Source organism: Lepus europaeus, chromosome 5 (genome assembly GCF_033115175.1).
Source record: "Lepus europaeus isolate LE1 chromosome 5, mLepTim1.pri, whole genome shotgun sequence".
Lineage (NCBI taxonomy): Eukaryota > Metazoa > Chordata > Mammalia > Lagomorpha > Leporidae > Lepus > Lepus europaeus.
This window is the reverse complement of record NC_084831.1, coordinates 17413610-17436511: the sequence shown is the minus strand read 5'-3', so window position 1 is coordinate 17436511 and position 22902 is coordinate 17413610. Positions and strand designations below refer to the sequence as shown.

General features: G+C 56.7%; 3 protein-coding genes across 4 annotated transcripts; 1 reads left to right on the top strand and 2 right to left on the bottom strand.

The window, feature by feature from the left end:
• Window positions 1-63: 63 nt before the first annotated feature.
• Window positions 64-4463, top strand: GALE (UDP-galactose-4-epimerase). 2 transcript variants are annotated; one of them, XM_062190622.1, is made up of 11 exons: window positions 64-154; window positions 1602-1790; window positions 1912-2027; window positions 2114-2227; window positions 2503-2679; window positions 2922-3035; window positions 3127-3193; window positions 3280-3365; window positions 3588-3665; window positions 3851-3965; window positions 4053-4463. In XM_062190622.1, the coding sequence occupies exons 2-11, from the start codon at window positions 1670-1672 to the stop codon at window positions 4109-4111; spliced, it is 1047 nt and encodes a 348-aa protein (XP_062046606.1). In that variant the 5' UTR covers window positions 64-154; window positions 1602-1669; the 3' UTR covers window positions 4112-4463. The 2 variants fall into 2 exon arrangements, with proteins under 2 accessions (XP_062046606.1, XP_062046607.1); XM_062190623.1 differs by lacking the exon at window positions 64-154 and adding an exon at window positions 642-838.
• Window positions 4464-4493: 30 nt separating this feature from the next.
• LYPLA2 (lysophospholipase 2) lies at window positions 4494-8597 on the bottom strand. Its single transcript, XM_062190624.1, has 10 exons — window positions 8489-8597; window positions 7200-7305; window positions 6909-6940; window positions 6752-6817; window positions 6194-6241; window positions 6050-6120; window positions 5845-5918; window positions 5667-5768; window positions 5410-5583; window positions 4494-5336 (listed from the first exon to the last, which is right to left on the bottom strand). Exons 2-10 carry the CDS (start codon window positions 7275-7277, stop codon window positions 5286-5288), a joined length of 696 nt encoding a protein of 231 aa, XP_062046608.1. The 5' UTR covers window positions 7278-7305; window positions 8489-8597; the 3' UTR covers window positions 4494-5285.
• A 2218-nt stretch (window positions 8598-10815) lies between these two features.
• On the bottom strand, window positions 10816-22049 carry PITHD1 (PITH domain containing 1). The gene is made up of 6 exons (XM_062190621.1): window positions 21816-22049; window positions 21207-21250; window positions 20824-20901; window positions 12978-13082; window positions 12232-12340; window positions 10816-11742 (listed from the first exon to the last, which is right to left on the bottom strand). Exons 1-6 carry the CDS (start codon window positions 22011-22013, stop codon window positions 11641-11643), a joined length of 636 nt encoding a protein of 211 aa, XP_062046605.1. The 5' UTR covers window positions 22014-22049; the 3' UTR covers window positions 10816-11640.
• Window positions 22050-22902: the final 853 nt, after the last annotated feature.

Sequence of the window (22902 nt, the reverse complement as noted above, 5' to 3'; positions counted from 1 at the left end):
GTCCTCCCGGAGTCGCCGTAGCCTAAGTGACACGTTTTCTTGGGGGCGTGGAAGGGGTGGGACCTGGGTGGGCCGCCAGCCCTTAAAGGAGCCGCCGCTCCGGGGCGGGAGGCGGCGCCTCTGGAGCCAGCGCTGGGCGAGGGATTCTGTGCAGGTTCGGGAAGCGGAATGAAGGGCCGGGTGGGTTCGGGAGGCACCGGGTGGTCCGCGGGCAACGAGGGAGCTTCGGGAGGGCCCAGGCCGCGCACCCGGCGGAATCCTGCCAGGGCGGGCGGGCCCGCCCCCTCCGCTCCCGTTCGGCGCTGTCTGGGCTGGACCGCCCGGTTCATTCATTCCCGGCCCGGGGACTCTTAGTTCGGCTCCTTCCGAGCCTTGGCGCAAAGTCCCGGCTGATGCCCAGCCGCCCTCGAGCGCTCACGGCCCAGCGCCCCTTCCCCTCCATTGTACAGACTGGGAAAACTGAGGAGGCGACCACGGCCGCTGACCAGCCTTCCAGAGCCCCTCTGCGGCCACCTTCCGTGCTCAGTGCAGAGCGCCGGACTGGGCGGTGGGGGTGGGGGCGGCTTCGCGGCCGGGGCAGAGTCCAGCGGGCAGCAGGGAGGAGGAGGGCTGGCTGACTGCTTGGGCAGAGGGGCCGGGCTGCAAGCCTGGGGTCCGGATGTCAGCCTGGCTGCCGCTGGCAGTGTGACCACGGGCGGATTCCCTCACCTCTCGGACCCTGGTGTCTGCCCAAGGCCAGTGGCAACACCCGCCTCATCCAGATGTGTGTGAAATTCAGGAAAGTAACGCAGAGCGTGGCTCGCAGCGGGCGCTCAGTTAGAGCCGGATGCGCCCAGAGGTGAGGCAGCCTGGGCGCAGGGGCGGCAGCGCGCCAGGGCTGGGAATGAAAGGCCTCAGTGTCTGGGCTTCCTCCCGGCTCCGCCGCCTGCCTGCAGTTTGCTCAGGGTGGAGGTGCACACCTGGTAGTGGAGACGAGGCCAAGCCCACGTCCACACGGCCTAGGCTTGCGGCCTGAATTGGGCAGAATCCCTAGCTCCACCCAGGAGTGACCAGGCTGGCCCTGGCATGGGCAGAGGCTGAACCAGCCTGGGGTGGGGTAGGGTGAGGCCCACACTAGGACTAGGGCTACAGCCCCAGAGCTGGGCTCAGCCTGCCCGTGTAAGGTCATCTGATCTACTTCCTGCTTCCTGCCTGCTGACCCTGGAGAGAAAGGGGGGAGGTGTTAGTCACTGAGCTCAGAGACCTATGGCCACCTAGAGCTGGGCGGCCTGCACCGGGCAGACAGGTCCCCTTCCCAGAATCCCAGAGCCCCAGGCCTGCCGCCCTGTTTCCTTCTGCCTAGCACTCTCCAATCACCAGACACTGGGCAGGGAAAAGTGGAGCCTCAGATCCCATGTTCACAACCTGGGCCAAACGGAACTAGAGTATACGGTGCCTGCGTGTCCATCTCCCCATCCAAGCCCAGCCCCTTCGATGCAAACTGAGGCCAAGAGAGAACTAGCGATCTCCCGAGCCTAAGGCCAGCAAGGGACAGAACCAGGGCTGACATCGGAGCCGCCACCTTGTTAACAAGGGCTCGCTGCTGCCCGCCCGCCTTCCAGGTGCGCTCAAGGGGCCAGACCCCCCGCAGAAGGAGGCCCCCCGAGACTGTCCCTGCCGGGCCAGTGCGATGGCTGAGGAGGTGCTGGTGACGGGAGGAGCCGGCTACATCGGCAGCCACACGGTGCTAGAGCTGCTGGAGGCAGGCTACTCGCCCGTGGTCATCGACAACTTCCACAATGCCATCCGCGGTGAGCTTGGGCGCGGCCGGCAGAAGGGAGCCCCTGCTGCTCCCCCCCAACACAGGGGGTAGGGGACGGAGTGGGGGGTCTGGCTAGCCCTGAGCTTCCCGGCTTCCCTGCACCCTACCAGGAGGGGGCGCCATGCCCGAGAGCCTGCGGCGGGTCCAGGAGCTGACGGGCCGCAAGGTGGAGTTTGAGGAGATGGACATCTTGGACCAGGCGGCCCTACAGCGTCTCTTCCAGAAGGTGGGTGCCTGGCAGAGAGGCAGGCAGCAGGCACTGCCACGGTCAAGGGCCAGGAACGCAACCCTGACCCTGGCTTTGCCCTGCAGCACAGCTTTGTGGCCGTCATCCACTTTGCGGGGCTCAAGGCCGTGGGCGAGTCGGTGCAGAAGCCCCTGGATTATTACAGAGTCAATCTGACTGGGACCATCCAGCTTCTGGAGGTGAGGCTGGGGGCAGGGTGGGGGCAGGGGAGGGCCTGGCTGGGCCCCAGTCTGCAGGCAAGGCCACACGGCGGGTAGGGGCTCCCCAGTCTGCAGGCAGGGCCACACGGCGGGTTAGGGCCTGGGGGCAGAATCAGGGCCCACACTGCACATCTTGGACACCTCTCTACCTCTGGTCTGAGTTTATGGGTGAGCGTGCGCCGAAGCGTGGTGGAGGAGCAGGGCGGGGATGAATGTGGGAGGCCTGGGCCACTGATGCCTCCCGCCTCGGCCAGATCATGAGGACCCACGGGGTGAAGAACCTGGTGTTCAGCAGCTCAGCCACCGTGTATGGGAACCCCCAGTACCTGCCTCTGGACGAGGCCCACCCCACGGGGGGCTGTACCAACCCCTACGGCAAGTCCAAGTTCTTCATCGAGGAGATGATCCAGGACCTGTGCCGGGCAGACAAGGTGAGGGCCCCTGGCCCTGCGCACCGGCTGAGCCCTCCAGTTTCCCATGAGCAGCTGGGATCCTGAGCACCCCTGGGTAGGGAGGAGGCTCTGACCATGGAGCGACAGTGACTTGCCTAGGTCCCAGCATGGGCAGGGTGGGGCCCCAGCCTCTGAGAGCTTGTGGAGAACAGAGAGGCTATGGGGTAAGGGTGGGACGTGCTGCCTGGCCCCACCCCCACCATGTGACCTGGGTCCCACAGGCCTGGAATGCAGTGCTGCTGCGCTATTTCAACCCCACGGGAGCCCACGCTTCTGGCTGCATTGGCGAAGATCCCCAGGGCGTCCCCAACAACCTCATGCCCTACGTCTCCCAGGTAAGGAGGAAGGGGAGGGACAGGGGGCGTGGCCCAGGGTCCCAGCTGGTGCTGGAGACCTGAGAGGAGCTGATCTGACCTCGGCCTCCAGGTGGCGATCGGGCGTCGGGAGGCCCTGAATGTCTTTGGCAATGACTATGACACAGAGGATGGCACAGGTGAGCCTAGGACGACCCAGGAACGGGAGCCGGTGGGGAGACAGGGACGGAACAAACTCCCCACCCAACCGCCACCTCCTCTGCAGGCGTCCGGGATTACATCCACGTGGTGGATCTGGCCAAGGGCCACATCGCAGCCCTGAAGAAGCTGAAGGAGCAGTGTGGCTGCCGGGTAGGGAGAGGAGCGGTGCCAGGGAGGGAAGGGGACAGTGCAGTCCCAGTGGGTAGGGGCTCCCCAGTCTGCAGGCAGGGCCACACGGCAGGTTAGGGCCTGGGGGCAGAAGCAGGACCCACACTGCACGTCTTGGACACCTCTCTTTACCTCTGCTCTGAGTTTCCCACTGGGGTGGGGTTCCAGCCCCTTCCACAAAGCCTGCTCCCCTCTCCCGGGCAGATCTACAACCTGGGCACAGGCACAGGCTACTCGGTGCTGCAGATGGTCCAAGCCATGGAAAAGGCCTCTGGGAAGAAGGTAGGCTCCCCTCCCCTGGCCCAGCTCCGCTGCTCAGCAGCAAAGACCCAGGCCCTTCCTGCTGGTCTACCAGGTGGACCCCCAGCACCGCCTGGCCTCCCTGGCCTGCCTTGTCCCTGGCCAGCAGCTGAGGGGCGAGGCCCAGGGCCAGCTGGACTCAGCTTTGTGGGTCCCCTCCCCTGCAGATCCCGTACAAGGTGGTGGCCCGGCGGGAAGGCGATGTGGCTGTCTGTTACGCCAACCCCAGCCTGGCCCACGAAGAGCTGGGCTGGACCGCAGCCTTGGGGCTGGACAGGATGTGTGAGTGCTGGGGGCTGGGACGGGGCGAATGGGTCCGGGCTGCCCGCAGGACTCGGGGCCCTGACCACACGCCTCACTCTGCCACAGGTGAAGATCTATGGCGCTGGCAGAAGCAGAATCCTTCGGGCTTTGGCGCACAGGCCTGAGGACCCCCCACCTCTCCATGGACCAGATAAGAGAAGGAGAAGCAGCCGCCCTGCGCTCCAGCCTCTGGCGTCGGGCCAAGCCAAGGCCTCCCCTACCTCAAACCCCAGGTGGGCCGGCTCAGCCCACCAGGAAGGAGGCCGTGGGCTCCACTGACCAGGAGCCGGGCCTCTCTCCACTCTATCTTCCACAGGGTCCAGCAACTCCCAGGACCAGCGAGAGCAGGGAGGGAGGCTCTGGGACCAAACGCCGCCTCCCCCCGGCACTAATTTATACTGCTACGAAGGAGCTCTCCGAAGTGTTGACAATAAACGTTTCTCACACTGGGCAGCCGGCAGATGGTCACTCTCCACGCCCCTGGACAGAACCAGCCAGGCCTGAGAGTTGAGGAAGCGATTTCTTTCATTTTAATTGGAATCCAGGACACAACAAGAAAAACACCCAAAACCACATGGAGACAGAAGACGAGACACGGCTCCTCCCCCACCGCCTCCCTGGCCTGGAGTGGGGACGAAGTCGGGGGAGACAGCTGGGGGAGACTGAGCCTCAGTCCAGCCCAGCAGGCTCCAGGCCTGCGGGGAAAGAGGGTGATAGGGAGGCAGGGCCCAGCCCCCAAGTGGGACCGGCAGAGGGAGGGGCCCCGAGGGACTCCGCCTCCTCAGCAACACTCCTGCCCCGGGGCAGGTGGCAGCAGCAGCCAGGGGCCCCGGGGCCATGCACACATTCATGACTGAGAAGCAGCTGGAGTGGCGGGAGGCAGGAGAGACACACGATTATCTGGGCAGAATCACGGGCAGGGGCCTGGGAGGGCCCCACGGGCCAAACCCTGAGGTCACAGGAGGGGGCCCAAAGCGGGGCTCTGAGTGAGGTCCTGAGTGAGTGGGTCGGCGGCCGGGCCCCTTTCTCCCGCTGCCTCCAGCCCCGCCGAGCCTGCTGCCGGGGGTGCCCGTCTCCAGGGCAATGGGAGACGCAAGCAGCCCACACCCACACCGGGGGGCTGAGGCCAGGAAGCAAGGCCTGGCCAGGCCCCGGCCGCCTGCCCCAGAGGCCTGTGGGAAGAGGACAGGTCAGGGAGGGAGGGGACAGGGGTTTGACCGGCTCAGATCCGAGATGGTGCCACGCTTGCCTGCTGGGTCCCCCAGGTGCCGGAGGACTGTGCCGGGGGCCAGCGGCCAGTTAGACAGGAGGCAGCAGCTTCTCGAGAAATTCCTTCACGGCCGCCATCTCCTGGGGGCAGGGAGCGCGGTGAGGCTCCCGGCAGGAGGGCTCAGGGACGGGGGCGGGAGGGGGCCCCACTGACCTGAGGGCAGGAGCTGTGCATGACGCCCGGGTACGTTTTGAACTGGACCCTGGCAGGTGTGACAACGGACCGGAGCTTCTCGGCTGTCAGGGCCCCAAACCGCACAGGCACCATGGGGTCCAGCTCCCCGTGGCACTGAAGGATGGCCAGGTCCTTGGCACTGCCGTTGGCTGCCTGTGGGCCAGACGGGACTCAGCGCAAAGCCAGTGCCGCGGCGCAGTCCCCGAGCCGCGGGAGGGGGGCTGTGGGTCGCTCACCTGGGGGAAGGCCCGGTGCAGAGGCAGCCAACAGCTCAGTGCCACAATGCCAGCCAGAGGATGGGGACAGGTGAGGGCCGTGTAGAGGGACAGGGCCCCGCCCTGGAGGGAGGAGAGGATGAGAGGTTAGCAGAGCACAGCCCAGCTACCCATCCCCCACCCCACGAGCCCCCCTCACCTGTGAAAAGCCTCCCAGGACGATCCGATTGGCAGGGATCCCGTTCTTCATCTCGTGCTCAATCAAGGCCTTGACTGGGGGGAGGGGCAGGACTGGGTTGGAGGAGGCCGCTGGAGGGGCCCAGGAAGGGAGCCAGCCAGGCACTGCCCAGCCCTTCCCGGGGTGGGGGCCGGGGGAGGGGACGCTCGGTGGACAGGGACCTTACTGTTTTCTGCTGCCTTCTTGATGCCAGCCTCGTCCTCTGGGGCGTCTGGACTCAGCCCCATCAGGTCAAACCTGGGAAGCAGAGGCGTTGGCAGCCACTGGGAGACCCTGCCCGCCCCCACAGCTCCCCCGGCCCCAAACTCACCAGGAGGGCATCACCATCTTCATGTTGAGGGTCACTGGGATCCTAGGCCTGCAGAGGAAGAGCCAGGAGGCCCACCACGCTCAGCAGGGAGGAGGAAGCCACAGCAGAGAGGCAGGAGGGGGGCAGAGCCGTCCCTGGGGGCCCCTCCCAGCAGGCAGGGCCTGTGTTTGAGGTGTTGCCAGGCAACCACCACGTGGGGCTGGAGGCTGTGGCTGGGGCATCAGCCAGAGCGATGGAGACGCAGAACCCCTCACAGGGTGACGGCTTCCAGCTGGGGGGTGAGTACATGGGGAAGGGGCATGGGGAGGCCCTGATCCTAGGAGGTCTCAGGTCTGGGAGACCCTAGGGCTGGGGGTCGGTGCTGACTCCATTCGTGAGGGCTCCACAGAAGCCGAGGCTGAAAACGGCACTTCCAACTGCCCTGAGGCAAGTCCCAGGATGCCGCTGGGGGGTGAGGGCAGGCCTGGGGCTGTAGGACACACATCGCCCCTTCCCGGAGGGGTCCAATCCCTCCAAAAGGACCACCCTCCAGCCCCGCCCCTGCTGGGCGACACTCACGCATGGGGACAGATGTACTTGACATGAGGGAGCCGGATGGTGGAGAGGGCGTCAGCCCAGCTGTGCCTGTAGGAGGGAAGGGAGAGAAGGCACCCGTTGGGGGGGAGGGGCAGCAGTGCCCATCTCCCCAAGGAGCAGCCCCTCCCCACTCACTCACCCTGTGTCTCCAAGTCCATGTAAAAAAATAACCTGGAAAAGGATCAGAAATGGGGAGACAGGGAAGAATGTGCCCTGTAGGTCGCCCAACTTCTGCACACCCCTCCCCTGCGGAGGCCCTGGGGGACCTGAGGTAGCAGCCTAAGGAGTCATTAACATGGGCCTCCGGCTCCAGGCCACTCCCTGCGCACCCCCGCCACCTCCATTTTTCCCACACCCCTCCAGCCAGCTCCCCAGCTGCTGCCACAGGAGCTGGCCACGGGACTGGCCATGGGTAAAGGGGGATCCTTACCGCGGCCGTCTCCCGCTCAGCTCCAGACACGGTGGCGGCGTCGGTGAGCAGGGGCACAGACATGGTGTTACCACACATACACTACAGGGCTCCCTGCAGGCTGGGCCTGCACGAACGAAGGGGAGCAGTCAAGAGGCAGGCAGGGGCTGCCCCCAGCCCCCACGGCACCCAGGTTCCCTCCCAGGCACAGAGAAAAGGCAGGCAAGAAGCCCCAGGGGGAACACGAAGTTCCTCTCCATCCCGGGGCTGGGAAGCAGGTGCAGCCACTCTGGGGGTTCAGAACTTGGGATCCTGGTTCTGGCCCAAGCAGGGAGCCCGAGCTTGCTGGACCAGGGCAGAGGCAGGGCAGCCCGGGCCCCCCCGACACCCCTCAGTGTCCCACCATCTCTTCTAGATCACCAGGGTCTCCTCTGCCCTAAGCCCTAGCCCTACCGGGAAGTGCAGGGGAGAAAGACGCCAGGGAAACAGGCTTCCTCCCCACACCCCACAGCCCCACCAGCCTGCCTGGCAGTTTCAGTCTCACCCTGAAAGCGTGAGAACACCGGGCGGCCTCCCACCCCCAACTGGCGCTCCACGCCCCCCTGCGTGGGGCTACCTGCTGCTGCGGCTGTCACTGCCTCGGGCTGAGTGGGCTCTGGGACTCCCAAACACACAACAGAATGTCAGCGCCGGCTGGCCCCTCCCCGCCCGCCCCGCAGCACCCCCAAACTTGCTTCCGGCGCCCCTCCCCGCCCAGGGCGCCGGCCCTCCCACCTGGCTTCCACCTGACCAGAGCGCGTCTCTGCCCGTCTCCCGAGTGGCCCCTCTTCCCCTGGGAAACACAGCCCCCCCCCCCCCCAGCCGCTCCTCTGCGGGGACTCCCACCTCTCAGGAGGCCCCGCCTCTCGGGGGGCGCCTTCTCCTCGCCCTGGTGCCTCCCTCCCCACGGCGTGAACTTGCTTCCTGACCACTGTCCACCGTGGGAGCGTCAGCTCTACCCGGGCCACCCCTCCACACGCTGACATTCCCACCCTGCCCACAAAGGGGCTCTTCACGTTGCAGCATCGAGATGCCCCCGCCCCACAATGGGAGCCTGCACTTCGGAAGCCCAAGTCCCTCTGCCCGCACCCTGACAGCCCCAGCCCGGCCCCGCTCCACTCCCAGAATCCCCCAGACTGGACAGCGCCTTCGCACCCCTCCCCGCCCCCATTCCCAGGCCGTGGCCGCCCCCCCGGCCGCCCCTGCTCCTCCCGGGGCTGGGACCTCGCCCGCCCGTCCCCCGCCCGCCCGCGCGCCCGCCGCTGGGGTACCTCTCTCCCCGGGGCGTTCGAGACCGCTCGGCCGAGTCTCCCCTTTCTCCGGCACAGACACACACTCTTCCCCTCGGCCGCCCCCGCCGGAACTTCCGCTCCAGTCCCGGGAACCCAGCCATCGCTCTGCCGGAAGTAGCCTGGCCGGCGGTACGGAACCCGGAAGCTCCCCAGCTAGGGGCTGCCATGTTGGAGAGGGCGGGGCCGCGTGCACCTGCGGGAGCGCACGCGGCGTCGGGGACCCAGCTTGGCCCCGCCACCCGTGCGCCTCCCGCACGCCAGCGTTGGCGTGAGGTTTGCCAATTTTCCCCCCTCGCCGTGGGACACGCCTCACTATGCCCTTGGGTGTCACCGACCGGTTTGTGGGGTGCATGTGAGTTCATTGTGGCATTTAATGTACACAAGAGGATGTCCTGCATATGCAGCACAGGTCACTAGAGTGGACAGATTACCATCCCCCCCACACACACACACCTCTGTGGCTAAATCCCATTCCGCAAACATCCTGAACACACATCTGTTAACTCTGGTCTCCATGCTGTACGTTAGATTCTTGCACCTGTGCACCCTCCTCACCAAGGATGAATGCCCTATGCCAGGACGAGGATGGGATCATGCACCCTGACCTCAGGAGACCTGACGAGTTATCTAGTCCTCCAGTCTCGAACAGGAAACAGCCGGGGGGGGGGGGGGGCATAAACAGCCACCTCTAGATTCCACGGGGATGCTGCCTCTCCTGACCTGCTTCCTGGGCTGTAAAACGGCGCTAATAACCACCCTGCGCACTTCACAGCTTTGCCGTGAGGCTCTCAAATGAGGCCGTGTGAACATACTTTACACACTGTAAAATCACAGTGTGAGCCTTAATCACTCTAAAAAGGGCCGTGGGAAAATACACACAGGCCATATCAGGACAGCTGGCCGGACACGGGCATTGCTACCTCAGCACTGCCTTTGACAAGCAATGCCTTATGCTGTGCACAAAATGCCACCAGCAAATAAGCTCCAGTTGGTCCCCACTGAGTAACCCTTTGCACCGGTAAAGTAGAAACAGGGCCTAGGTCCACAGAACAGAAAGGCTGGAAGGGAAGCAGACACATGAAAGGACCAGTCCCTGATAGAACGGGTGAGGATCCACAAACAGGAAGTGACTCACACGTGTCCCTCAGCAGCTTGGAACTCATTGAGCCAGCTTAACCCACCCTCAGTTCTGCTCTGAACTGGAAGAAAACACAGACTTGAAAGCCCAACAAATTACGTTCCTCTGGGCCCGGATGGTTTCAAGTACTCAACAGGCCATGGAAACAGAGCCGAAAGCACCAGGACTCTGGGCAAGCAATCTTTGGGCCCAGGGGACCAGGGCAAGCCAAAGACCCCGATGTCAGGAAAAAGGGGATAAAGTAGAAGAAAACCATACAGCTGCCCCTGCTCCTGACAGACCCCCTCCTGCACCCCTCCCCACCATCACCTGAGACACCACGGCACTTCCCACAAATCCTTCAGTGAGGTCTCAAATTCAGAGACCCAGTCTCAGGGGCTGCCTATGATTTGTGCTTTAATTAAGGATGGGCTAGTCTGCACCAAGATTTTGTTTTTCACCCTGGTTCAAGTTAAAACATACCCCTTCTTGTACCTTCAAGTTGATTCTGCAGAAACATAGAAGCTGTGGCTTGAGTGGGCCCTTAGTGCACCGAAAACCACATTTGCATTCTGGCTAGTTTCAGGCTGCATTTCTGGCCTGGTAGGGCAGCCTTCACACAGGGGCTGCCTTACCCTTAACAGCAGTGTAGGCCAATGCCTCAGAGACATTTCTAAGAGGAGCAGATTCAGAATTAATTCTTGTTGCCAACTGTTCCTATTTCCCACAGGGACAGGATACTGACCATCTCAATTGCCACTTGAGACACTGAAACCCTCTCCAACTGCCGTAGTGACTTTTGGAATTTAAGCCTGGAGTTTCAGGTCCACCTGCAGACTGCACGCACTGCACTCTGGCTCCCCCACCTTCCCTCCTTCGGATGAGCTCCGGACTCCGTTCTCCCCACTTCTGTGAATATCACCCCCTGGACTTCCCTTTGTGAGCAGTGGGATACAGCAAACCCCACTTTCCCTTTTACACACTGTTGGGGTGGGAGTGTTGTTAGCCTGCGATACAGCATTACACTTGGCCTCTCCTGGAGAAATCATGTAGACTTGACTTCATATGGCACTTAGATCTACCTGGTCTGAAATGATAAAAGAACAAAAAAGCTCAAAGTGCACTACAGCTGCCCGTCAAATCAAAGTCTTGTGAGTACCACCAAGAAACTTAAAAGAAAACACAAACATTAAGTCTTGCAAAGATTTATTAGGAAGCTGATTAGTCACAGTAAATAAAAGCCATGAACAGAAGAACTCAAGAGATCTCCAAATTTTGGCACTGAGCTTACAACACAAGTCAGAAGCTAATAAACACTAAGGTGTTCCAAGGGGAATCTCAGCCAAGTTTCCGTCTTACCGACCAGGTTCCCACCAACATAGAAATGATGCCCGGCTCTCCCCAGACCACTTAGCAAGGTGGTGTGCAGGAAGGCCTCCTCCCTGAGCCATCACGCGGCATCAGGGACTCCTTCCTTTCCAGCTTCAGTCAGGAGACTAAAGCTGTGTGTGACAGACAACGCCAAGCAAGGCAACTTGACAAGAACGCTAGACAGTGACAGGGAGAAGGAGCAAGCAGGGACAAGTGCTCAGCTGAGACCCTCCTGACGGTAAGAAACACACAAACCTGCGGCTTCAGAAAGCCTCCTGCAGCTCAGGAACTGCTTCCATTTAAAAAAATAAAGTCACACAAAAATCTTGCCACAAAGCAACAAGACACTTGGGATCCCATGGCCGCACTGACTGGAAAAGCAAGCGTTATCCATGACTGCCAGATCCACCCAGCCTAAGACCCAATTTCTGCAGGGCCCTAGAACACCACGACTATCTGTCAGCACCCACAACTCTGCCGGTGGTGTGGCGTCTTCCACAGGCCAGGTTTCTGCAGCAAGCCCGAAGACAGAGCTGGCAGAGGCTGCAGCAGCCAGCTCTCTGGAGCCTCATCTCTGTCCTTCCCAACGGGGCAGTCGCACGTCTTCACTGACACAGCGCGTCTGTGGGAGCCGTGGCCGGCCTTAGGAAATGAAGTGTGTCTGTGGGGTAACCTGATGCACCCTGTGGTCTGCGGGGTTGGCCGACGCCTCATAATTGCAGATGGTCACCTCATGTCGGCGAAGCTGCGAGGGAATTGAGAGGCTGGTCAGAGCCATGAAGGAACTGTCTTTTCCTGAACCACACTCATTGGCTGTCGTCTCTATTCGTGTTCGTTTCTAGAAGTCATCACCTAATCTCTCCCCTCTTCTGATACTTTTTATCTTGAGAAGCCTACAAAGATTATCAAGGATTCAGCCAACATCCGTTTCCCTACTACAGTGGGGGCCCCACAAGAACTGGAACTTGTCCATCTCACTTATCAGCTTAAGTAAGCTGGTGCCTGCCATGGAAAGATTATCAATATTGAACAATGGAAAAGAATTTGAACGTGAAAGACTGTGGATTGGTATAAATAACTTTAGCCGTCTTAAAAATGTCCCTAGTCAATGAACCAATTTATAGTGAGGAAACAGAAAAATACAGACAGACTGGGAGAACGGATGTCTCGCATTCTCTTTCCCCCTCCCCTTAAGCTCCCACCACCACAGCGTGCAGAGACAGCTTCCTCTTACCTCAGTCCATTCTCCTCTCAGACCAATATAAAAGACTTTTGTTGTATCTGCTCCAAAGTTTTTTGAAATATGAATCGAGAGATGATAGACATTTGAAAAACGAGAAATTCTAGAGAATGAAAAGGAGTGAGGAGAAAAGACACAGGTTACAGTTCAACAAGCATCTCACCACCATGGCAAATAACAATTCAGCTACAAAACCTAGGTGGTAAAACCTAGGCCAATGTCAGAGCCCACTCTTGGGTTCTTTCTTCTCTATGGGACAAGCAATTAATTAAGCAGACATTTCCTGAGCATCTGGCAAACTCAGCCCAAGGCAACTGGGATGGAAAGAGGAGTGAGCCCTCAAGGAGCAGGGATTTGGACGCTGTGTGCCCCAGCAAGAACTCCAGCACGCTGAGTGTGGACCTTCCCCAGCAACAACAAAACCAAAGAGATGCAGTGGTCATGTGTAATTCAATCTGACATAAGCTCTCTCTGCACAGAGGAGTTCAGGAAACATCTTTCCTAGGCGCTCATTCAGATCTGTCAATTCTCCCAAGTTAACAACTCCGTGGCCTACACTCAATCTCTGCCAAAAACTGACCGAGCCAAGGAGCAAGGCTCCTCCACTGTTTACCTCACTTCCAATGCTAGGAAAGGAGGCTGGCTAAAAATACATGGCAAGCTCCGGAAGCGCCAATGCACTGCAGGCTCACTGCAAGTGAGGGGCTGCCAGAAGTCGCCAAGATGGGCCCAGCACTTACTTCGTAGCATACTCTAATTCTCCTGTAGGATCCCGGTTCAGACTAAAGGTCTGGTCTGGCTCCCTTTCGGTATCATCAAACGACATCTGAGGGATGTTCTTGTACCTGAGACAGAAAAGGGAAAAAAAGTCCAGGAATGTGTTTCAGCACACTTTTCAAAACTTCTACTGACTGCTCAACTGGCTTTGCTTCTATCAAAAGGAGATCAAATTTTGGGGTCAAGTTATGGAAATGGCATTTTATGGCATTACATACAAATATCTTCAATGCAACAAGGAAAGAGCCGAGAGAATTGCAACATCACCCAGTGGCATCTTTAAGTGGCTAAGTTCACATGAGAAGCGATACACACACAGATGGCTCAGACCGGGTCACACACAGCAAATGGAGCAAACAAACAACTCAGCACATTCACATCAAGCCGAGGAGTGTTCAATAAAACAGCTTACTCATGGGGAAAAATACATACTTTGGCAGAAACATATTAAACCCAGTTAAGAGATAAGATCAGGTAACTCAATGCTCTGACATTCTTTGCGTCCCAAAATTACCCCATACACTCAGTCATCTTACAGTTCTTAAAAACACAATTTGGGGCCTTCCGTTTTGAAAAGAGCACAAAAAGCTGCAAATTTACAACAGACTTTGGAAAGTCAAGGTGAAAACTACTAGAAGAAAAACGTTTTTCAAAGAAACAGCTGTCTACAGCCCACAGACGCTGAAGGACTAAGCCACACGTCTCCACCAGCCACCAGCTTGGGGTGTTTTGTTAACACACCCAGCACAGGGGGCCAGGATATCAGCTGCTGCAGAACGCGTGTAACTGAAGAAAGCAAAACGTTTGCTTCAAAGTGTTTTTAGGAACGAGGCGCAGAATGACAGCAATAGTGACCGTTTACAAGCAGCGTCTTGAGAGGCAGTGAAGCGCTGTAGTTAAAAACAGTGTCTCAACCAACAGAATGGGAAAATATTTGTAGATTATTAATCCAACAGGGATTAATATCCAAAATATATCAGGAACTGAACAGCAAAAAAATAATAATCTGATTTTTTAAATGAACGAATGATCTAAGATATTTCTCAAAAGCAGACAAACAGAAGTGGGCATTGTGGCACAACAGATTAAGCCACCACAAGGAACACCCAGATCCCATAACAGTGCCGGTTCAAGTCCAGCTGCTCTGCTTCTGATCCAGCTTCCTGCTAATTCCCCTGGGAGGTAGCAGATGATGGCTCAAGTACTTGGGTCCCTGCCACCCTTGTAGGTGACATGAATGGAGTTCCTGATCTTGGCACTGTCCTGGCCCAGACCTGGCTGTTGCAGGCATCTGGGGAACAAACCAGAGGTTGGGAGACCTCTCTCTATTTCTCCGCTGCTCTGTTACTCTTTCAAGTAAAAATAAATAAATCGTTTTTCTTTTTTTAAGATTTTTTTTTTTACTTACTTGAAAGGCAGAGAAGAGGTGGAGAGGTGGGGGGGAGGGGGGAACAGGGAAGGAGAGAGAGAGAGAATATAAAGGAGAATGGGAATGAATGAATCTTCCATCTGCTGGATTACTCCCCAAATGGCCGCAAAGCCAGGTGCCAGGAGCCTCATCCTGGGTTGCTGGCATCGCAGCCAGCGGCTTAACCGACTATGACACAGTGCCAGTTCTATAAATAAATCTTTAAGGGGAGGGGGAGGAGGACTGACACTGTATCGCAGCAGGTTAAGCCACTGCCTGCAATGCTAGCAGACCATAGTGGAGCACTGGCTTGAGTTTCAGCTGCTCCACTTCTGATCCGGCTCCCTGCTAATGCATCTGGAAAACAGCAGAACATGGCCAAGCACTTGATCCCTGCCACCCACCCGGGAGATCCAGACGGAGTTCCAGACTCATGGCTTTGGCCTGGCCCAGACCTGGCTGTTACTGCCAATTGGAAAATGAACCAGCGAATAAATCTCTCTCCCTGTCTTCCAAACAAATAAAATCTTCAGAAAGAAAAAAAGTTTTAAAAGACAACAACAGTCAGAAGGCTAACAGCTGTATGAAAAGATGTTTAACAGCACTAACCATCATGGAAATGCACACCAAAATCACAGTAAGATACCATCTCACTCAGTTACAATGGCTATTACAAAAAGGACAAAAATGCTAGCAAGAATGTGGAGAAGGAGGAATTCTTAAACACTGTTAGTGGGAGTGAAAATCGGTAAAACCATTATGGAGAACAGTACCACAGTTCCTGAAAAACTAAAGATAGCACTGCCGGACGATCCAGAAGCCCCACGACTGAGTATACACGCAGAGGAAACAAAGTCCGTGAGCTGAAGAGATCCACGCAGCTCCAGCCACGACAGCCCAAGTATCCCCCAACGGATGAATGGATAAGGAAATGTGGTATAAATGGGTACACACAGTGGAACATCACTCGTCCATTAAAAAAGAAGAATGAGTGCTTTACTCATTTATTTGAGAAGCAGAGAGATAGAGAGAGGGAGCAAGCTCCCATCTGCTGGTTCACTTCTCAAATCCCCCCAACGGTCCCCAAGCTGCGCAGCAGCCCCAGACGGGAGCTCAATCCAACTCCCCCATGACAGTGGCAGGGACCCACATCCCTTGAGACATCACCACTGCCTCCCAGGGTCTTCATTAGCAGGATGCTGGAGTCAGGAGTCAGAAGCAGGAATTGAATGCAAGCACTCCAATATGGGACATAGGAATACCAACTGTTTTCTCAACAGGAAGGCCGAACATCGCCCTGAAGCCCTGTTATTTGCCACAACATGGATGGAGGATACTATGTTAAGTAAAATAAGTCAGGCACAGAAATACAAATGTTGCATGTTGTCACCCATAAGTGGAAGCCAAGAAAAGTTGATCTCATGTTACATATGGCTAGAAGGGGGGTTAGAGAGAAGATAGTAAAGGGGAACAGGGGTACAGCTGAATGGCAGAAATTACTTCTCATGTTCTATAGCCAGCAGGGCAACAATTACTGTGCATTTCAAAATAGCGAGTAGACAGGATTTTGCATATACCCAACACAAAGAAGTGATAAATGTCTGAAGTGACAAATATGCCAATTATCCTGATTTGATTACACAGAGTATACATTATTGAAATAGAACAATGTATCCACAAAATGTACAATTATGTATCCATTAAAACTATAAAATAGGGAGTTGGCCTTGTGGTGCAGCAAATTAAACTGCTGCCTTCGACCCAAGCATCCCATATGAACACTGGTTCAAATCCTGACTGTTCTACTTCTGATCCAGCTCACTGCTAATGAACCTGGGAAAGCAGCTGAAGACAACCCAGCTGTTGTGGCCATTTGGGGAGTGAAGCAGTGGATAGAAGCTCTCTCTCTCTCTCTTCTCTTCTTCTAACTTTGCCTTTTAAATAAATAAATTATTTACAAAAACTAACTATAACAGGGGCCAGCGCTGTGGCACAGCAACAGTCCCAGCTGCTCCACTTCCGATCCAGCTCTCTGTTATGGCCTGGGAAAGCAATGAAAGATGATCCAAGTCCTTGAACCCTGCACTCATATGGAGAACTGGAAGAAGCTCCTGGCTTAGGATCAGCGCATCCCCAGCTGTTGCATCCAACTGGGGAGTGAACCAGTGGATGGAAGACCTCTCTCCCTCTATCTATCTGCCTCTCCTTCTCTCTGTGTGTAACTCTTTCAAATAGATAAATAAATCTTTTTTTAAAACAACTACAATATTGTAAAAAATAAACAAACAATATCTTTGGAGCTAGACTTCCAAGGTTTAAAACCTGGCTGTCATTCACCAATTGTATAATCTGGGACAAGTGATTTAACCTCTATGTTTCGGTTTCCTCGGCTATAAAATGGGGAGAGTGACAGTACATACTCCATACAGTTGATATGGAAATTAAAACTGAATAGAGGGGCCAGTGCTGTGGGGTAGCTTATTAAGCCACTGCCTACAGTGCCAGCATCCCATATGGGTGCCAGTTCAAGTCCTGGCTGCTCCACTTCTGACCCAGCTCCCTGCTAACGTGCCTGGGAAAGCTGTGGAAGATAGCCCAAGTGCTTGGGCTCCTGCACCCATGTGGGAAACCCGGTCTGGCCCAGCCCTCGCCACTGTAGTCATCTGGGGAGTGAACCAGTGGATGTACAACTTTTCTCTCACTGCCTCTCCATAACTCCACCTTTCAAATAAATAAATTAAAAAAAAAAAAAAACTGAATAAAATCTAAGAGATGCACATATTTAAATTTTTTTTAACTGTGGAAAATTTCAAATATACACAAGAGAGAGAATACAATGAATCTCTATATATTTATAATTCATCTTCAATAATCAAAAATTTTGCCAGTTTACCCATTACCTCTACTTGGTTTGTGCTTAAGGGACTTGGGCCTTCTTCCCCTGCTTTTCCAGGAGTATTAGCAGGGAGTTGGGTCAGAAGTAGAGCAGCCAGCCGGCGCCGCGGCTCACTAGGCTAATCCTCCGCCTAGCGGCGCCGGCACACCAGGTTCTAGTCCCGGTCGGGGCACCGGATTCTGTCCCGGTTGCCCCTCTTCCAGGCCAGCTCTCTGCTGTGGCCAGGGAGTGCAGTGGAGGATGGCCCAAGTGCTTGGGCCCTGCACCCCATGGGAGGCCAGGATAAACACCTGGCTCCTGCCATCGGATCAGCGCAGTGCGCCGGTTGCAGCACGCCAGCCGCGGCGGCCATTGGAGGGTGAACCAACGGCAAAGGAAGACCTTTCTCTCTGTGTCTCTCTCTCACTGTCCACTCTGTCAAAAAAAAAAAAAAAAAAAAAAAAAAAAAAAAGAAGTAGAGCAGCCAGGACTTGAACCTTGAACAGGAACCCATATAGGATGGGCACTGACGGTGGCAGCTTAACCTATTGTGCCACAGCACAGGACCAAAGGAGGTATTTTTTATTAATTATATATAAAATGATGCATCTTATAACCAATGACATCTTAGATTCAATAAAAGCATAACATATGTAGTGTATAAGAACTGATGGTTGGCCGGCGCTGTGGCTTAACAGGCTAATCCTCCGCCTTGCGGCGCCGGCACACCGGGGTCTAGTCCCGGTTGGGGCACCGGATTCTATCCCGGTTGCCCCTCTTCCAGGCCAGCTCTCTGCTATGGCCCGGGAAGGCAGTGGAGGATGGCCCAAGTCTTTGGGCCCTGCACCCGCATGGGAGACCAGGAGAAGCGCCTGGCTCCTGGCTTCGGATCAGCACAATGCGCCGGCCGCAGCGGACATTGGAGGGTGAACCAATGGCAAAAAGGAAGACCTTTCTCTCTGTCTCTCTCTCTCACTATCCACTCTGCCTGTCAAAAAAAAAAAAAAATATATATATATATATATATATATATATATATAAAAGAAAAAAAAAAAAGAACTGATGGTTGTGTAAGTATTTTTATCTGCTCACCCAAAACTGGGCATTTTCAATGATTCAGACCTATTTTAAGCTCTTTCCATGTTCTCTCATTTAAGTCCCTTATAAGGTACTTACTATTTTTTTTTTTCAAAGATTTATTTTTTCTTTATTTGAAAGGCAGAGCTAGAGAGAGAGGTAACGACAGAGAGAGAGAGAGATATCTTCCATTTGCTGGTTCACTCCCCAGATGGCTGCCAACGATCGGGGCTGGGCCAGACCCAAGCCAGGAGCCTCTTGTGCAGGGGTCCAGGAGCATTATCAGGGAGCTGGACCGGAAGTGGAGCATCTAGGACTTGAAGCAGTGCCCATATGGGAAGCTGGCGCTGGAGGCCAGGGCTTTAACCCACTGCACAGACCCTTTTTTTTTTTCCTTCAAACATTTATTTATTTATTTGAAAGGAAGATTTACAAAGAAAGAATGAGAGAGAGAGAAAGAGAGAGATGTTCCATCTGGTTCACTCCCCAAACAGCCACAATGGCTGGAGCTGGGCCAGGCCAAAGCCAGGAACCTGAAACTCCATTTGGATCACCGGCATGGGTGGCAGAACCCAAGTACTTGGGTCATCTTCCACTGCTTTCCCAGGTACATTAGCAGGGAGCTGTATCAGAAGTGGAAAAGCCAGGACTTGAACTGGTGCTTATACGGCATGCAAGTATTGCAGACAGAGGCTTAACTCACTGCGCAACACCAGCCCCACTATTCCTATTTTAAACACCAGACAATCAGGGCCTAGAAAAGAAAATCTGACAATGTCACGCAGCTAGCAAGCGTACAGCAGGATTCTGCACCCCGTTTCCTCCAGAGCCAGCAAGCTTAATCACCCCGCCACGTGGGAAGCCAGTCCTCAGCAGACATCCACCTCCTCAGTAACTGATCTCCAAAAGCGTCAAACACGTCACACACCGAGGAGAACATTCCAAGACCTTCGGTGGATGCTGAAAATCATGGATAGTACTAAATCCTATATATATATATATATATACACACACACACACACACAAGCTTTTTTCCTATACACCAATAACTTACTACAGATCTTAGCAACTGCAGCATACAACTGATCGTCTTTCCTTGTGAAGTCATGAATTTTCATGTTTTCACTCCAAGGAAACACTGTATATCCCAACTGGCAGCATCACCACCCTCGTTCCTCTGGACGGTTACCGAGTGAAACAGGCACTGTGACGCCGACAGCCTGACAGCCACTGATAAACCACGCCGGCCGCGACGTGACTCAGGCGTAGGTGCACACAGTGTGGTCACAGCCAGGGCAGAGGACCTGAGGGTTCACCACGTTCCCCAGCGCGGTGCATCTGAAACCTCCAGAACTGTTCTTTTCTGGAATGTTGCGTTCACTGCTTCAGGCTGCTGCTGACCGCGTGCATCTCAAACCACAGAAGGTAAGATCACGGACAAGGGGCTGCTCTACGTGGATGTTTTAATTCACGTTTTAACACTCAAACATAGCATCTACCTCTGGTCACTAAAATTGGTCCATTTATCAGGTGACTTTTTGTCTGTGAAGCTCTTTTTTTTTTTGACAGGCAGAGTGGACAGTGAGAGAGAGAGACAGAGAGAAAGGTCTTCCTTTGCCGTTGGTTCACCCTCCAATGGCTGCCACGGCCGGCGTGCTGCAGCAAGCGCACCGCGCTGTTCCGATGGCAGGAGCCAGGTGCTTCTCCTGGTCTCCCATGGGGTGCAGGGCCCAAGCACTTGGGCCATCCTCCACTGCACTCCCTGGCCACAGCAGAGAGCTGGCCTGGAAGAGGGGCAACTGGGACAGAAACCGGCACCCCGACCGGGACTAGAACCCGGTGTGCCGGCGCCGCAAGCAGAGGATTAGCCTGTTGAGCCGCAGTGCCGGCCTGTCAGTGAAGTTCTGATGTTTGTTCCTCCAACACTCAAATCCAGTTCTCGTCTTCTCTGAGGAAGGCTAGCTGAGTGAGGTCGGTTGTGAAAATGGGAATAGCAGCTCTGGTGGCAACAGACTCGGCGTTGCCAGGAGGTACACAGAACTTTGCTCACTGAAGGCCACACAAACTCAGATGGAAAACCCCATGTCAATGAAACCCACACAAACTTTACTGCACGAAACAGCACAGGGAAATTCTGAAGCTACCCAGGAGCGTGGAACCCATGAAGACCAGCTGAGATCTGCGCCAGGCCACCAAGAGCCGGCATCTACGGGAGGCTCCCACAGCGAGCACTCAGAAAGAGAGAAGCCGCTGGCCCACATGATGCTTAATCTGAAAATGTCGTTAATTCAGGAAGAGATAAGTGGATTCAGAGGCACTGAGAACAAGACCAAGACATAATCAAAGGGGAACATTAAACCCGCTAAGAAGAACAATGTCTGACTCTGAAATACAGTGTCACCGGAGAGAGGACGCTCGGGTCCTCGCGGACCTAAGCCCGGCCACTCACAGTCTCATCTCCGAGGGGTGTGAGTCATCGTCCTCTCCCATGATGATGATGCCTTTGAGCTTGACGTTCCCAGTGAATCTGCCAGAACACAAGAGAGAAGGTTGTCAGCCTGCTGGGCCGGGGGCCCGGGCAAGCCCCTGCCCCCACCGGCTGGCCGCTCCCCGGCTACCTACGGCTTTCCCTGGACTTCTCACTGTTCAACAAGTCCATCCCTCGCCAGTCCGCACCAAGAAACCCGGATGCTTTCCTGCTCAAGCCCACCAGAGCAATTCACCCCACTGCTGGACACGGACGTGGGCTCAGGACACCACCAACCGCTCCATCCGAGGAGACGACTGGGTCCGGCCTGCTCAGCCTGAAGCAGGCACCACGGAGACACTTACGGAATATTAAACAGCAGCTCTTCGTCGGCATCGCTCTCAACAAACTGGAGGGGTGGGGAGGAGGGAGGAGAAAGCAACAGATATTGGCTGAGAACCTCCCATCTCAGGCGTCTCCCACCCAGTTCCACAGCCGGGATGGAGCGCGGGAGAGTCCGCGGTCTTCCAGGAGGAGGCCGAGCCACAGGTGCTGACAGCTACAGACCATCCCATCGCGAGGCGCCCAGCGGGAGGAATCGCCAGGACCTTTTCCCGGGCCAGGGGCTGCACGCCTCTCACACGGCTCTCGCCGGGGCCTGGGCCCCACAGTGGCTCTGGGTGGGGAACACCCAGATGATAAGCTCCAGCGGCCGTGGGACCAACGGTCAAAAGGCAGGAGGGAGGTCCCCGCGGCAGCCCTTCCTCACGCTCGGCGCCAGGCTGCGCCCCTTCCCCTCGCTAGGCTTCCGTGGTCCCCGTCTGCGACACCGGGAGCTCAGCCCTGGGCGCCTCCCCGAGCGCTGGCAGGAGCCGGGCACCACCAGGCGCCGGGCAACCGGGCCGTCGTTCCTTTGAACACCGGGCACGAGGCTCAGGGAGCAGACCTGGGGGGCCCGCCCGCCCCGGGCCCACCTTGGAGCGGTCGGTCCGCTCCTCCCACGGCTTGAAGACGCCGCGGCCGCTGCCCTCGCGGCTCTCGTTGAGACACTGCAGCCGCTCCAGGTCGATGCGCAAGTACAGGCCGTAGGCCAGGCCGCGCTGCTCAGGCGGCTCCTCTCGTTCGGCCGCGCACCGGCAGCCGCCCCCGCCGTGGCTGTGGCCGTGAGACATGGCGACGCCGCCGGCCGCTCGGCTCGCTAGCTCCGCTCCGCTCCGGCCGCCAAGCGCGCCGCGTCCGCCGCGTCGTAAAAGGCGCCCCTGTGCGGCGCATGCGCCCAGGGGAGTGGGCGGGGCTTGGAGGGGCTGGGCGTTTGGGAGACCCCCTCTAGGTCTCGGTTCGTGTTGACTCTTTCCACGCCGGAGAGACGCGCGCTGCTGCTGTCTCGGCCTCCCGGTTTCCGAAACTGAAGGGCGGAGAGAGCCAGCGGGTGTTCCCAGCGATCGGTGGGGGGAAGCCACAGGCTGTGCTGCCTTCTCTGGCCACCACGCTGCTGTGGGAGCCGCTGGACACGGCCCGGGACGCAGGGGACGCCGCCTTGTGGCCGGTGCACCTGCTCGCTCCTGCGTGGGCGGTGCTGGACCGCTCTGCGGGCGACGGGCTTTGAGGGTGGGCTTTAGGGACGGCCAGAGCTGGCGACAAGGCCTGGCCTGTTGCTGATCCTGTAACAATAAGTCTTTTTCTCTTCCTTAAAATTTTCTATTTGAAAGGCAGAGTTAGAGAAATCCTCCATCCGCTGGTTCACTCCCCAGATGGCAGTTACAGCCAGGGCCCAGATCTTCTTCCGGGTCTCCCACGTGGGTGCAGGGGCCCAAGGACTTGAGCCATCTTCTACTGCTTTCCCAGGCCATAGCAGAGAGCTGGATCGGAAGAGGAGCAGCCGGGATTCAAACTGGCGCCCATATGGGACGCTGGCGCTTCAGGCCAGGGCTTTAATCTGCTGCGCCACAGCACCAGCCTGAGAGATCTTTCATCCACTGGTTCACTCTCCAAATGGCAACAAGTACCAAGGCTGGGTCAGGCCGAAGCCAGGAGCCAGGAGCTTCCTCCAGATCTTCCATG

Bases quoted from the DNA above. Each gene is read 5' to 3' on its own strand.
- GALE (XM_062190622.1), top strand. From the start codon at position 1,670: ATGGCTGAGGAGGTGCTGGTGACGGGAGGAGCCGGCTACATCGGCAGC. The intron at 2,228-2,502 runs GTGAGGCTGGGG...CGCCTCGGCCAG, and splicing joins GGACCATCCAGCTTCTGGAG to ATCATGAGGACCCACGGGGT. The intron at 3,966-4,052 runs GTGAGTGCTGGG...ACTCTGCCACAG, and splicing joins CTTGGGGCTGGACAGGATGT to GTGAAGATCTATGGCGCTGG.
- LYPLA2 (XM_062190624.1), bottom strand. From the start codon at position 7,277: ATGTGTGGTAACACCATGTCTGTGCCCCTGCTCACCGACGCCGCCACC. The intron at 6,941-7,199 runs GTAAGGATCCCC...ATCCTTTTCCAG, and splicing joins CTGAGCGGGAGACGGCCGCG to GTTATTTTTTTACATGGACT. The intron at 5,769-5,844 runs GTGAGGGGGGCT...TCCTCCCTCCAG, and splicing joins TCCTGGGAGGCTTTTCACAG to GGCGGGGCCCTGTCCCTCTA.
- PITHD1 (XM_062190621.1), bottom strand. From the start codon at position 22,013: ATGTCTCACGGCCACAGCCACGGCGGGGGCGGCTGCCGGTGCGCGGCC. The intron at 12,341-12,977 runs GTAAGTGCTGGG...TTCATTCTCTAG, and splicing joins GAATTAGAGTATGCTACGAA to AATTTCTCGTTTTTCAAATG. The intron at 11,743-12,231 runs GTAAGAGGAAGC...ATTCCCTCGCAG, and splicing joins TGAGAGGAGAATGGACTGAG to CTTCGCCGACATGAGGTGAC.